The sequence below is a fragment of the Theobroma cacao genome, chromosome 9 (assembly GCF_000208745.1).
Source record: "Theobroma cacao cultivar B97-61/B2 chromosome 9, Criollo_cocoa_genome_V2, whole genome shotgun sequence".
Taxonomy (NCBI): domain Eukaryota; kingdom Viridiplantae; phylum Streptophyta; class Magnoliopsida; order Malvales; family Malvaceae; genus Theobroma; species Theobroma cacao.
This window is the reverse complement of record NC_030858.1, coordinates 30,792,423-30,807,569: the sequence shown is the minus strand read 5'-3', so window position 1 is coordinate 30,807,569 and position 15,147 is coordinate 30,792,423. Positions and strand designations below refer to the sequence as shown.

The 15,147-nt window shown below is 32.2% G+C and overlaps 1 protein-coding gene across 3 annotated transcripts; it reads left to right on the top strand.

Moving 5' to 3' along the window:
* Positions 10,093 to 14,786, top strand: LOC18589962 (F-box protein At2g32560). 3 transcript variants are annotated; one of them, XM_018128101.1, is made up of 7 exons: positions 10,093 to 11,694; positions 11,833 to 11,912; positions 12,079 to 12,257; positions 12,871 to 12,945; positions 13,435 to 13,531; positions 14,009 to 14,075; positions 14,194 to 14,786. In XM_018128101.1, exons 1-7 carry the CDS (start codon positions 11,020 to 11,022, stop codon positions 14,206 to 14,208), a joined length of 1,188 nt encoding a protein of 395 aa, XP_017983590.1. In that variant the 5' UTR covers positions 10,093 to 11,019; the 3' UTR covers positions 14,209 to 14,786. The 3 variants fall into 3 exon arrangements, with proteins under 3 accessions (XP_017983590.1, XP_007015246.2, XP_007015245.2); XM_007015184.2 differs by lacking the exon at positions 13,435 to 13,531 and having other exon boundaries at positions 10,097 to 11,694; XM_007015183.2 differs by lacking the exons at positions 13,435 to 13,531; positions 14,009 to 14,075 and having other exon boundaries at positions 10,099 to 11,694.

The following is a 15,147-nucleotide window of genomic DNA, read 5'->3' as shown; positions in this document are numbered from 1 at the left end:
ACCGTACCATTTAAATTAGTTATTATATAAATAGTATCTTATATTGATACTTTTAATAATTTTAAATATATTAATTATTAATATTTAATGTTTTTGGGCTGAGTTCTAACGTAAAAAAATGAAGTCCAAAACCCGTACACCTCCCATAGACGAGGTCTACAAATGATCTTGTACTTAATTTTTTGTTTTTCCTCCCTCCCAATTTTCTTTCTTCATGTGTTTTCTTTCCCCTCCTACCAAAGATACTAATATAGTGTGATTGTTAGGCCACCAAAACATAATATAATATAATATTTTTTAAAATTAAAAATAAAATATAATTTTAGTCCTCCTCATCTTTCCAAGCTTAACTTTAATATTCGCTTTGAATGGTCGGAATGGCTTAATTAGATATAAGCCTTTCCCATTACCTAAACCTCCATTTTCACTAAAACTCTAGGATTTCCTTTTATCAAGTGATCTTTAGCTTGTCAGCTTCTATTAATCAAGGAAAGGGGATTCCATTCTAACCCTTTGTGTGACCAAGAATATACTAATCTTATCCAATGGCTAGGCTCTGCAAGTGCTTAACATTTTTTTTTTTTGTCATTTATTTGATACCTACTAAATCAGGCTTTAGTTCTTCTATCTTTAAAGAAGAAATTATTAATTTAACGTTATTTTTTTCATTACATCCTTTATATGTATTTATTCAATCACATTACTAATTCATTCAAATATGGCATACTCTTTCATATCATTAATTATATACTAATTTTTTGTACTATTATTTTACTTTTATGTTCATTTTTAACACAACCCCTAGGGCGAATATCCTAGCTTCGCCCTCCAAGACGGGTGCTAAGGAAGGACAATGGAAAGATCGAAAATCTTATTAATTATGGGTAGCAGGAAGGGGACAGAAGCTGAGCCAAGGCCCAGCCAATTATATAATTTAGTTTGGAAAGCTTGGGCTTGGGTGGACACGTAGTCTTAAGACAATGGGTAAGGAAACCTTGGTGGCTTTTTGTTCTGTGTGCCTGGTGGTCATTTGGGTCTTTGGGTCAATCGTGTTCATCTCTTATCATGGATTTTTCTAACAAATGTCTTAATGCACTCTTTAAAGTTAGTCTGATTAATAATACTATCTAACATTAAAATTGAGTTTGATTATCTGTTTATGATGTATATATATAATTATTTTTATTTATAATTTAATTTTAATTAGTTAATAGTCTTTTAATCTAACTACTCAATTAATTAACTGTTGTAATTTAATTAACTAACGAACAAACTAATAACACTGTAATTTAATCAATAGTATTGTAGTCTAACTAGCTTACTAGCTAATAATTTTAATCTAACTAACTAATTAACGTACCAATAGTATTGTATTCTAACTGTATAATTAAATTACTGAATTTGTATAATCATCTTAATAATAATAATAATAATAATAATTATTATTATTATTAAACAGTTCTTTGGTATAATGGAAAAATTGAAGGAAGACTAGGAAGGGTAATAAATAACCGAAATATATTCAACTACAAATGCAATGCAATTGGATTTTGTTGACCCGGCCAGTACACTTGAACCATCCTGTTCTCTTTTGGCTCCGATAAGACTACTTTAGTAATTCTCCCATTATCTTTCATTCTCTCATCTTCCTCTTCTCCATTATCTCAATTCTAAAGTTTTCCTACCTTTTACATATTCTCTCCTCCATTACTTTGTATACTGGCATTTTTCTGTTTTTTTTTTTGTGTTAAATATTGGACACAAGTTTTCTTTCTACCAGAGTTGCTTCATATTCTTAACTGCTACAACCCTCTATTACATACAAATAAATAAATAAATTTTATTTTTGCAAAAGAAAGGGTTATTTATGTCATTTGAGATTGAGGTCCATGCAAGGATAAATTACAGAAATTCAGCATGGGTTTCACTTAATCTATTTGTGAAATGACTTAAGATGCTCATCTTTTTTATTGTCATTTGGAGAAAGGAATATTTGGATTCAATTCTTTAAGTAAAAGAACACATACACTTATCATTAAGTCGTATACTAAAATATTAAAATAAATTTATTTTAAATTCAAATGAGATGATTTTGACAATCTAAGTCAAAATCGAGAGGGAAGTCAAAAAATAAAAATAAAAATAAAACCCTTATACCTTGATAATGTTTTTTTATTTAATATGGAGGTCCATTAATTAGTTTTAGGTTATACAAATGGTTTTGACTTCACCAATCAAAGTCAAATTATAAAAAAATAAATATACTTTTAGGTTATATGATAATGGAAATTGATTACTTAAACAATTAATTAATCTATCCAAAAAATAAAAACATAAAAGAACCAATTTATAGTCACGTTTCAAAAATTAAGCCATCTCTAGTCAAATTCAAGAACCGTGGTGCTCAACATTTGACCAACATTTTAAAGAAAAAAGAACAATAAAAATACATTTGAGAGGAAGAGAGAGAACTCACTTATGGTGAGTATTCATACTTTTTAAATTAAAATTGGGTTTCACTTGATCGATTCTTAATATGACCTAATTTAATCACGTTCAATTTAAAAATTTAAAAGAAGTAGATTTTAACTTTGCAAATAAGTTTTAAATATATATATATATGTTTATCAATTTGAAAATTTCAAATTTATTTGAGAAAATAGTGAAACTCTGAAGATGAGAGAGGATTACTGTCAATCACTTTACCGTGTAACTCAAGTATTTAATAAAAAGTTAAAAATAAAGCTTAATATTTTGAGAACTTTTATATATATATATATATAATAAGTTGTCGAGGAAGAACCATAAAATTCTAAGTTACATGTGAAAAATAAAGAATAATATAAGAACATGCTTTGCATAACCCTACTACTAGAGAGGCTATCCGAAGTAAATTAAACCACTAATGTTTGTAGTCAAATGGCCAAGTAAGACAGCTCTGATGGTAGTCAAATAACAAGCGCCTAACGAACAAGGGAGCCAACGGCGCTCAAGATTTGACCAACCTTGAAACAAAACTTAATTAAAGAAAAGAAAAAGAAACGATGAAATGAAAATAAAATAAAGTTGACATATATATATATATGGAGCAACCAAATTGGGTTTGGCATAGCCACCCACCGAACCCCAATCCATTCGGTTCAATTAGATGCGTTTATTTGTTGTGATGGAATAAGGTGGGGGGGGGGGGGGGGGGGGAGGGGAGAGGGAAATGGAAAAGTTGATGGAGGATGATGCATGATATGCTTAAACTTTAGGAGACAAAGAATCAAAAGATTGAGTACCTTATCGAAAATCCTAAAGTAACCAAAAAGAATTTGCCTATGTGATGTTAAACGCTTCTTCTTTTCTTTTCTTTTTCTTTTTTTTTTTTTTTTGTGTGTGTGTTAAAAAATCTTTGTGCTATTTGCTCCATAGTCTACGGAGAGAGAGAAAAAGAGGATGGCGTGAACCAACGGATTTGAAGCACCACCACAGAAAAGGAATAATTGCACCTTAGGAAATGAAATGAGAATTAAAGAGATGTGTCGATAACCACTAATTAAAGAGATGTGTCTCTTAAAAATATTTAATCTTTATAAATAACCAAGACAGAGAACTTTTCAAAGCACTTTTTAAAACTAGAATAACAATCCTCTTCTTCTCTAAAAGATAAAACCATCTTTTATACACCATTCGCTTACAAAAAATTTTGTATAAGATTTATAATTTTATCTCTTGTTAAGAAATGTTTAGTGGTTTGATTTTGTTACTGTCATCATTTACTTATATATAGATAATATGTTAAGCTTAAAGTACCAAAAGGTTCTTGTCTAGCAATTTTGCTAAGGGAATTTTTATCACCTAAAGTAAAAATTGGTAGATCCTTTGACTAAAAGACTTGCAAGAGAAGCGGTGTCTAGAACTTCTTAAGGGAATGAGACTCAAGCCCGCGCATGGTGCAACTTTAACTTAAAAAGACATTAAATCTTAAATCTTAATGAGTCAAAGCACATCACATGAATGTGGCTGCAATCACTGTAATCCATTGATCCATCTCGGGTGTAAAGCTTTAGTACTTGATACCCATATGCAAAGAAAAGATGGTTAAGTATAATATTCTTAATGAACCGATAACGATAACAAAATATGTTGAAGTGCTTGTTACAAGGGCACTTCCTATGGAGTTCACCCATACCAGTGGAAGTGATGTCACTTCAAGAAGTTAAAGGGCAATTGATTCTTATAGAACTAATAACACATGGTCGAGCAATACTGTTAGTGGATTCTAAACTATTTTTTGATGAGTTTTGAAATTTTGTTCGTGATTAATGCACAACCAATTATATAAAATTGTTAATTCAAAGATTTAAAGTTTACTATACAATTTTGATTAGTTCGAAAACACTTTCACTAGGGTGGAGGTTTTAAATGGAAATTCATTTATGCATAAGACTTTTAAGATTATTGGATTTTATTTTATTTTTAAAATAATGGTAGATTGTTGGGAAATTTTTAAAATGAAACGAAGGAAAGGTAAGGTTAATTGGTTAGGTCGTAAGATTAGTCAATCAATATTCAAATAAAATAGAAAAAAGTGAAACAAAGATATGTTCAATATGTTAATAGACAAAAAGCTAAAACTCAAATCTACAAATTTACTATTAGAGTGATTTAGTCAAACTAACTTCATAAATTAGGTGATTAACTAGGTAGAAATTGAAATTTTAATCTATAATGACTAATCCTATTTTTAAGTGTTCAAACCTTTTCTAAAGGTCATCTTTCTTTCATAAAGGGTAACAGAAAGAGATGTGTTTGTTGAAGAAAATTTATATAAAAAAAATTGTCAGAATGAACCCTACAGTCAATTGAGATTGATTAAGACTTAGTTCCAGACATGTAATCATATCATTCATATTGAATGATTAAAGGTTTTCATTTATCAATAAGGCATTAATTATAAAGGTTATAAGTCTATTGGATGAAGTCCATGAGACTAATATGCCTTGCAAAAAAATTGTAATGGATTACAATTATGAAATCTTATGCATTAAAACATAATCTCTAAATGTTCATGATCGATGTATTATTGAGACTAGACATCAATTATGCTTAGAGATTGGTGAATTCTATATTTTTTATTTAGGAAGTAAGTAACCGATCTCATATATTGAAGTACAAAGATACTTGAAACTAGAATGCAGGTGATTATTCTATGAATAAGTTCACTGAATATGACCCGACATGAGAAATGCATTTAGTAACTCACTCTAATGTCTATACAAATATTTGTCAAGTGTTGGTCATGTAAATACTCCTTAGACTTGAGACGCCAAGTTATCTTATATGCAGAATGTTATATATTTGATCATATCCCTACAGGTCTTACTAAGGATGCTAAAATAGGGTATGGTTGGTTGTACGACAAAGTATGTGAAGGCAAATGAGTGGTCAAGAAATGAATCACACCCCAAGTGATTTAGGGGACATATCTTAACAATTCTTGGTTGATATTAACTTGTTGAAGTACTTGCCAAGGTGACTTGGAAATTATGAAACAGAGTTTCATAAGTCTCTATAAAACTAATAATCTAACTTCAAAAACAAATATGGATATTAATAAAAGTAAACACTGCACCATGCTCTTATCATTTCTGGGATAAATAATGAGAGAATGAATTACACTAATAAACTGTACAATGAAAGATTGTTAAAGAACCTTTTGACTCTTCTAACAATTGAATGGCCATGATCGATTGCTAGATATCAATCTTGGTCTATGGAATTGAATTGATTAATTTAATAAAAATTGTAATTCAATTATATTACCAACATGTTAGGAACTTGATGGGTAACACAAAATATGTTGTATTATGAATTAAATTAGGAGTGTGATGATTAAGTTGGACTTAAATCATAAACTAGGTTTTTAACTTCAAAAGACTTAATTAAAATACTTTAATTAAGTATAAGGCCAATATTATAATTAGTTATAATATTAAAACCTTAATTGCAAACAAATAAAGTAAATTTAATTTAATTTTAATTTACAATGACTTAATTAAAAAGATTTAATTAAGTGTTAGACCAATATTATAAAATGTTATAATATTGAGGCTTTATTTACAATTTAAGAAGTTAATTGACTTAGATATAAATATCACTTTTCAACTACTCCTCATTACACAAATAAAACACAAAAGTTAGGCTTTTTGAGTTGTTAGAAAACTAACAAGAAAAGCCTAACCACACACTTTCTTGAGTGACCTAGAAAAATAGTTTTTCAATTTTGTGATTCGACTAGAAAGAGTGTGATTGTATGGAGAGAACAAGCTGTTGTCCACCTTACTAGCACAAAGGCATATTTGAGAAAGCTCCTTCTGTGTGAAAGTTCAAGTGCAACCGTATGTGCAATCGTTTGAAGCCAAGCATTTGAGTAGCTTAGGTTCTTTGCTCCCTTTATGATGTTCACAAGTTGGACAAGGAAGAAGTACCATCATGATAGTTATATCACTTAGTAAAGGTAATTTCATTTTTATGATTATTCCTCTCTTCTTGTTTTATTTGTATTAAAATCATTAAGGAGATTCATGGTAAGTGCTGAATGTTTTTACTTTTTTTTTATAACTTTTTTATTTCATTCCACTGCGCTTAATCTGATTATGTCATTCTCAACATAAACAACCAAGGTAAAAAACTTTCCAAAACACTTTATCATAGAACAATCTCTGAAAAGTTAAATCATCCCTTATATGCTGCTTGCCTGTAGAAAATCTTGTACAAGACTGATAATTTCGCCTTTCGTTAAAAAATGTAAGTGATTTGATTTCATTAGTGCAGATGTAGTCAAATAAAGTTTCATTGCATACTAAGGGTACTTGATTAAACCTGTTGTACACTATAATTAATGGGAGAAATAAACTTAAAAGAAAGCGACATTTTATAGCTCACCTTTAAGCCATTTCTATTGATTTTTTTTTTTTTTTACTTTTCATACACCCACATTTTACAGCAACAGACCATGTTGATATCTCATATTTGGTCCTAATATGCAAGAGTCAAGCTTAACATCACCAATCAAGATGCTTGGATTTATTTGGTTGACATCAAGAAAGATAAGGGGAAATTCGAGTCTCTTCTTAAAGATAGCATTTGGCTCGCTAGGTATGTGGTTTACCCATTGCAATAATATGGATAATATTTAGAATGAAAAATGCTAAAAAGTATATATATATATATATATACTCAAATGGTGTGCAAATTAGACATTAAATCTTAACCTTTAAAATTTGTAATATCTACACATAATGCTATTATCTCTGTCTTTTGAATTTAGACCATTTAACAATCAGTTACCACTCTATAGCAATGATCCCGAATTAACAGAGTAAAGTCCAAATGCATTACCCCCAATCAAATATGGCCTTATATGTATAATGTTAAACAAAGCATAATACATTAAGATAAGATTCATATAGTTTTCTGTGTATGACAATTGACAAATGCCATTTTCCCAAAAAGTTGTTGGTCTCAAAATCTTTTTATTTCCCACCCCACCATTCCAATGCCCCCCATATGATATCAACTAATAAATAAATAAATAAATTATATATATATTTCTTTACCTATCATGACTTTTGCAACCATAATTTTATTGTCTCAAGTGATTGCTTATTGGGAGGATTTTTTTTAATATAAAAAAAATCACAAAACAATTTGATTTGGATACACGTTGCCTCACTACACCAACCAATGAAAATGTTAGGACCTCTTTCCTTGAACTAGTCATGGAGTAGGCCGAAAATCCTTATCTACTTTCTAACCCACCATTATTGACCTCCATACTCAATAATCAACATTTGAGATCCAAATTCTTTATGTCTAATGATTATCTATTTTTTATTTTTGTTAGTTTGTTGCAGAAAGAGTAGTCAAGTATGGGTTGCCATTGGCCAAAACCAATTGTATGCACCAACCTTATAACCTTAAAATTAAGATATAGAAATTAATAATTAAGGGCTTCTTTCATTAAATTGTAACATTCAAATTTAAAACCGTTTAACCAATTAAATCAACCTAAAATTGATATATATTCTAGCCTTATTGTAATCCTAATTAAGGGCCTTCAATCAGATTCTTTTTCAACTCCTTGTTGATATATGCATCAAACAAACTTTATCAAGGCTTGACAGAGCTGCCACCGCCAAACCAACCAAAAGAGTTACTATTATTACTATAAATTTAATTTTGTTCAAATTGTCGGTTGGATTTGGCCTCATGCGTGGATTGATTTTTTACTTTTCATGCCCAACTTTGTTCCAGCAATTTCTTGGTTCTGAGGCTTTTTTTTCCCTTGTCTCTGATATTGAGGTCAACTCTTTTAATATTGAGTTGAAAAAAACCCATAATCGACTCCTATAAAATCAGATGAAGCTGTCAACATTAAGAATCAAAAAAGAAAAAATGATTTAAAGGGCAGCAATCTAAGGATTGTTAGGGTCAAAACCCCAAATTACTTGTAGATTAAGAATAAAAAAATCAATAAGTGGAAGTTTCTAAATCGATTTTTTTTTCATATTTAATAGTAATTATAAAATTTATGTCTTAGTCAATACACACAATTCTATTTAAATATGTACATGTAATTAAATTCATAAAAACTTTTCAGAGTGTTTAATATTTTTGTAACAATTTTGCTTGGACTATAATTGAAAATGAAAAATATTGTTGTCCTTGTGCCGTTCAGATCGATAGAAAGAAACGTAAAAAAAAAAAATTATTATATTACCTTGGAAATTGGAACTCCCTTTCATTTGGAGATCGAAAAGCAACATGCACGTGCAAGTCACGTGTTAGCCCACCAGCTAGTGATACAAAATTAGCCCTTATTGATGGACTCAACTGTCCTTTCCCAGTTCCCAGTGCCATTTGACCTCACCTTAGGCCTACCCTTGTTTGATTTTTACCCTCATCATTGGTCCGAGCTCCGCACCGCCCACATTAAATTAAAATAATTTGATGCAGCCCGCTGTGTGATGTCAGTCAGCAATGCAAGGGTTTAAATCATGTGGAAAATATAATTAATCAGAATTAGGTGCTAACTCAATTACTCATGTGCTACTTATTTGCCTTCTTAGCAAATATATATATTAATTAAATAAGATAATTGAATTATGGCGAAATCAAGCTTACAATTCTATACTCAAGTCCTGTTCATGACAAGCTGGGCCCCCGAGTTTCAAACAAGTAACTCTACTCGTGAAAATCCCTAACGATGACACTTATGTGATGTTTTAACTTTTTTTCGTGTCTCAAGTCATAAAATTTTAATCAAAATAATGAAGTGCCTCAACTCTCTTTTATATAAAATTTCAATTGATAAAATTGTCAAATTGACAAAAGTATTTTAATTTGGAGTTTAAGTTACCCTTTCAATCGAATAAAAAGGTTTAATAAAATGACTAAGAGTTAGGTTTTATTATCTAGTTTAAAAAACCCAATAAATTTCTAGATGAAAAAAAAAGTATTTAAGAGAAATTTTGTTAAAAATATTGTAAATTAGGTATCCATAATTAAGGTATTTAACCTGTAAATTAATGAGCTCTAAATCAACTTCTAAAATTGGGAATAAGGTTAAAAAACTACATCAAACTCGGTAATTAATTATTACTATAATAAATGAGTAGTATAGGCTTCCTTTTGCCTTTCAAAAAATGAAGAGTAGAGCAGGCACTAAAAGCCTAGGTTAAAAGGAGGGAAAAGTTGATAGTAACACAATTAAATCTACTTGAGAATTCTTGTATGGGATTGAATTGTCATGGGGTCACCATCCTCCAATCCTCAACTGCCAGGTAGTGTTAAATCAGTGGTTCTAAGTACCTAAACTGAATAGGCGGATGGCCTACTGGAACATATCCCAAACCTTTTCACCGCTATAATATATCAATGATTCCTTTCATACGTTATCCTAGCGGTTGCTTTTTCTGGCTACACGGATTTTCCTCCAACTTGTTGAAAGCTCCTGATCAAGACACAGGCAAAGCCAAAATCTTTTTTAATAACGCTAGCAACATAAAAATTTTGCACTTCTCTACTATTCTTCTTAATATCCACACAAATAAATATCCCCCCCTTAAACCTTAACCGCCCATTCTTTGTCTCCCTATAGCCATCCCTACGCACCCTATTTTTTTGTACCCAGAGAAAACAAAAAGAAGAAAAGGAGATAAGAGAAATTTGATGAACTAAGGTGAATTCATCAAATTTCTCAATCTCTTTCCTTTGGTTCGGGTGTCTTTTCTTTCAATCCCAACTAACCCAGATTTGTTGTTTGTTTTCTTTCTCACCTTATTATCTTCAAAAGAAAAAGAAAAGGTTTTTTAATGTTTATGTTTTTGTTTTGTACATAAACAAAGGAAAGGTTTTCCAGAGATCATATGGATATGGGTCTTTGTATCTAGACTTGTTATCTTCAATAAATATTCTTTGGGGGGAGAATTTCCAGGTGTCACAAACCCATATCAGATCTCAGTAACCCCACCACCATCTTCCTTCATCTACCTGTTTCTGGGTGCGTCCACTAAACCTCATTCTTATTACATGACAGCTGTTTAGGCTGTCTGTACGGTTGAGTTCTTTTCTTGTGGAAAATAAAGGAAGGAGGAAGCTTTGTTAGCTTTCTTTTAGGCCTTTGGATTGGTTGAGGTAATTTTTTGTTATCAAACTTTGTTAAAAAAGAAACAGAAAATTTTTTTTCTTCTTATATTACTAATCTTTATTCTGATAAGACCTTGACAAGGGAGGCCCACCTCTGGGGTTTGGTGGGCTTTCATATTAACCAACAAAACCCCCTTTGTTTTTCATCGAAGTTGGGTATTCCTCCTGTTGTGTTGAAGATCCCACTTTGTTTTTGAAGGGAAGGGTGAGAGAATGGGAGAGACAATTGGGTTCTTCCATTGATTTTTTTTTTTCCTTTTTGCCTTAGATAAATTGAATTTGGACCCATAAAAAGAATTCACCTTTTTTCTATATTTTGGAATGCTACTTTACTTCTTCATCACTTGTTTTCCCTTCATCTTCTTTTTGAAGTCCTTAACTTTGAAACCACTCCCACCGTGGGCAACTGAGATGAGATTATTGTCTCTCTGGTTCTGGAAAGAAGTACCCTTTTTTTCCATTTCCAAGTCGATAAAAAATAGTCTTAGTCTTAGTTATTTTACCACAATCCCTTCCAAAATGTCTCTAAAAAAGATATCTTTTACTTCAAAAGTTGATAACTTTGAGGAGGTTGAAGAAGGGGTGATGTCAGTTTTGGACTTACCAGAATTGGTCTTAGAATGCATTCTTGAAAAGCTACCACCTGCTGGTCTCTGTAGTATGGCAGGTGTTTGCAGCTCTTTGAGAAGTAGGTGTATTAGTGATCATTTCTGGGAAAAGCATATGAAAAAAAAGTGGGGTAGAGTTATTGGTCCTGCGGCCTATAGAGAGTGGCAATGGCATATTGCTTCAAGAAAGGATTCAAGTCATGTAAAACAAGGGAAGCCAAAAGGTTTGATGAGGATTTTATCAATTATTAGGCCATTTTGGTGGATTAAATCAAAGGTTGATGATAGTAGTAGGCAGAGTTCTTTGCCAGATGATTCAATCATGTCTTGGTATCTTGCTCTTGAAACTGGCAGATTCTGGTTCCCTGCTCAGGTCTATAATCGTGAGGTATTGATTCTGAAACTCCAAATTGCCAGCTGTTAAATCAGCTATACATTTATGCTAGTTCCAATTTAATCAGCAGATTCTATGCTGTTTTTCCTAATTTTGTTTTGATTCGAAATTCTTTGTCCTGCTGTTTTGCAGAATGGCCATGTCGGCTTTATGTTGTCATGCTATGATGCGGAACTCAGTTATGATCCCCGTACTGAGACTTTCCAAGCCAGGTAATATGGGAGATGAACATAATTTTGATGGTGGTATTTTGGTTTTGAAACTTTCTCATACTGTGTCCTGGAAGATGAAATTAGGTTCTACTCCAGCGGATCAAAATAGGCCTAATGCTTGGATATTAATCTGGTGATTGACATTAGATTGGTTTGATCATTTTAGGTACCCTCCACATGGAAGGAGGGCCGTGGCCATAGAGAATTGTGTGCCGTGGGAAAGGCTAAGAGCACCACCTATTGATACTTCACCACATGATCTTCATATTTCTTATTGTTTGAATGAGCTACGCCCAGGTGATAACATTGAGATTCAATGGAGAAGAAACAAAGAATTCCCTTATGGTTAGCTCTTCATATCAATTTCTTGAAGTATTTCATAAGTTTTGTTTTGTTTTGTTTTACTCTAAAGTTACTTGGAATGCTATCCCGTGGGGGCTTGTTAAATTCACTTCCAAAATTTTCCTGAGGAATTTTAGGTTGGTTTAAGATGAAAGAAAAAAAAAAAAAAAGCAGCGTTTCGTACTTTCAAGAAAGATCTAGTGCAGTGTTCAGAAAGATGAGTTCGCATATATATTAAATTTGTTCTTTTTTAAAATCTAAAGCATAAAAATAGCTAGTCAAGTTTCCATTGAAGAAGACCTGTTCAACCTTAGTGATACCATTATTGACTGTCACAAAAAGCTGGTTACACCGAATATCATCTCAACTCTTTTTCCCTTTTTTGAAAAGTATCATCTCAACTTCTCTGATGGGTTGAGGAAAGCTTTTAACTATAGTACAAGAATTAAGCAGCAGGCAACTTTTTATAGAAGGAATTCTTAATCAAGTATTGTTGATATCATTTTTCTGCAAATAGTTTAATGTAATGGGTATGCCATCAGGTGAATATTAAATAATTTATATTAATCATTTTATAATGATTTTATTGCTGATAAGATTACCATATATGTTGCAGGTTGGTGGTATGGTGTGGTTGGTCACTTGGAGTCATGTGATGGGAATGAAAATTACTGCCGTTGTCATAATAGTGGTAAGTTGATCTCATCTTTTCTTCTTTGAAATGGCACTCTATGATATTCCATAGGATTGCCTAGAAAAAATGGGAATCTAACAACTAATTGTCTCTGGAGATATTGCTTTCATACTGCAAGCATCCCATTTTATCCGCCTTCTAAATTACTCCAGGGGGCATATGAATCTAAGCTGACAATACAAGAGGGAAAAATCCACCCTTGTTTTGAAGAAATTAACCGAGAGAGAGAGAGAGAAGGACCAAGGGAGTTTCAAATTTGGCTATTTAGGTTTAATATTCTTAAAATAAGACATGAACAAATTGTGGATGAGATGAATATAAAGTTAACTTTCATGGAGGACACGCAGTTTAGGATAGGTCGTTATCATGAATCTCATTTTTCCAATACATGGGCCATAGGTTGTGCTGTTGGGTTGGTCCCCAAGACAAATCACTGTCAGCATGTCATAATTTCCACCAGCATTGTGATAACTTCTGTCTCAGCAGAATATTTATGGCCAACCACACTGAAAGAACCCTGTGTTTCCTATGGACTCTGTTTGTTTGCTTATTTGGAATCTTTCGGCTATGTGGGGCTGCAAAGGTTGGTCTACACTTCTTAGTTTTCATTTATTTTCTGTCTTTTATCACAAGTTCACAAAACCAACAGAGCTCAAATGCCCACTAGTCAACTTACATCAGCACTAATTCCCTTATCCTCTCTCCAACACCACAAAAGAAAGAAAGGATCTCGTTGGGTAATCATTTGCAACTTGAGAAAGCAGAAACAGCACATTTGTTGCAATTAATAGATAAATATACTTTAAGCAGACAAAAATGCCTCTGTATAATTGTAAAAGCTTCTAGCTTTTATGATTGTGCACTTGTTTGAAGTCAATTTTAGACAGGGTAAAGGCCTTCATTCATTGCAGTCCAAAAGCTACATCTTTTTTCAAAAGACGAAGTTGATTTGTGTTGTCCATTATCTTTTTTATTCTTTTGGATAATTTGTTTCATGCATAATTGTATATCGCAGTTTTGAGATTTCCAGAAATTTTCTTGATTCATTCTTTACTTTCAGTATTTATGGTGGAACTAACTGGAAAAATGAAAGATGTGGTTCTCACAGGCAGTGTATTCCTGTAATGGTATTCAGATAAAAGCTTTAATTATTGCTATTCAGTTGAACATACAGTGTTAAATCCTGCATCATAATTGATGGTCGAGTGTTATTGCCCGGTTCTAACATCCAAGTGATGCTTACAGACACAGTGGTGTTAGAGTTCAATCATTACACCCCTGGCTCAAGGTGGAGACGCACATCAATGAATAGGAAAGACCATCGAGAGGAGGGAAATGAGGCAGATGGATTTTATGGGGGAATCAGAAAACTTAGCAGTGAGGAGGAGATTACTACATGGAAGCGGCTCTGGCCATCGGAAATCCTGGAATAGCCTTGTGCGTACAAATGCATGCTAATGTCACCACGATTTCAATACATATGGCCTATTTTCCTTCCAACTAGGCAAAGTTTATCAGGTTTCTGCTCTATAAATGGTGCTCCTGGAAATTGAAAATCGACTTCGAAGTTGCAAGAATGGGGAGTTAAAGTTCAATGTTCATGTAAAATCCCCTTATTTATTTGGCATGTCCCACGATTATGTAAAGTTTTTTGTTGAAAATCATTTGGGAGCCCATTGATTATTCGAGGAATAGAGAATGGCAACTTTATTCCAACATCATATCACCTGTAGAGCTTTGGAATTGTAAATTATCCTTTGTTTCCAGCCTTATAAATTTGTTGGAGCATTATGACTAACTGAACAATATGATGAAAGACAAGAGAATTTGCTTCTCTCTCTCTCTCTCTCTCTCTCTCTCTCTCTCGCACACATGACATACACTCAACTTTAAGGAATAAGCAATTGAAAGTAATTCCATATTAACAAGCTAAGGAAAAAGATGCAAACAAGTTTCTTTTAATGGATAACCCAAGTTTAAAGTTTAAGTCATAAGAGGTAATTATCTCCCTTTTAAAGAAATTTTGAGCATGACCAGGTTAGCTCTCATATAAAGGAGCCAGCAGTTAGTTTACCAGCCTTTACAAGAAGATCAAGAGATTGATCACCATTTTCCATACAACATAGACTCACGCAAACATCTAGGGGCTGTTTCGTTTTTTGGCAAATTATAAACACAATGTCTAAACAAAAACAAAAG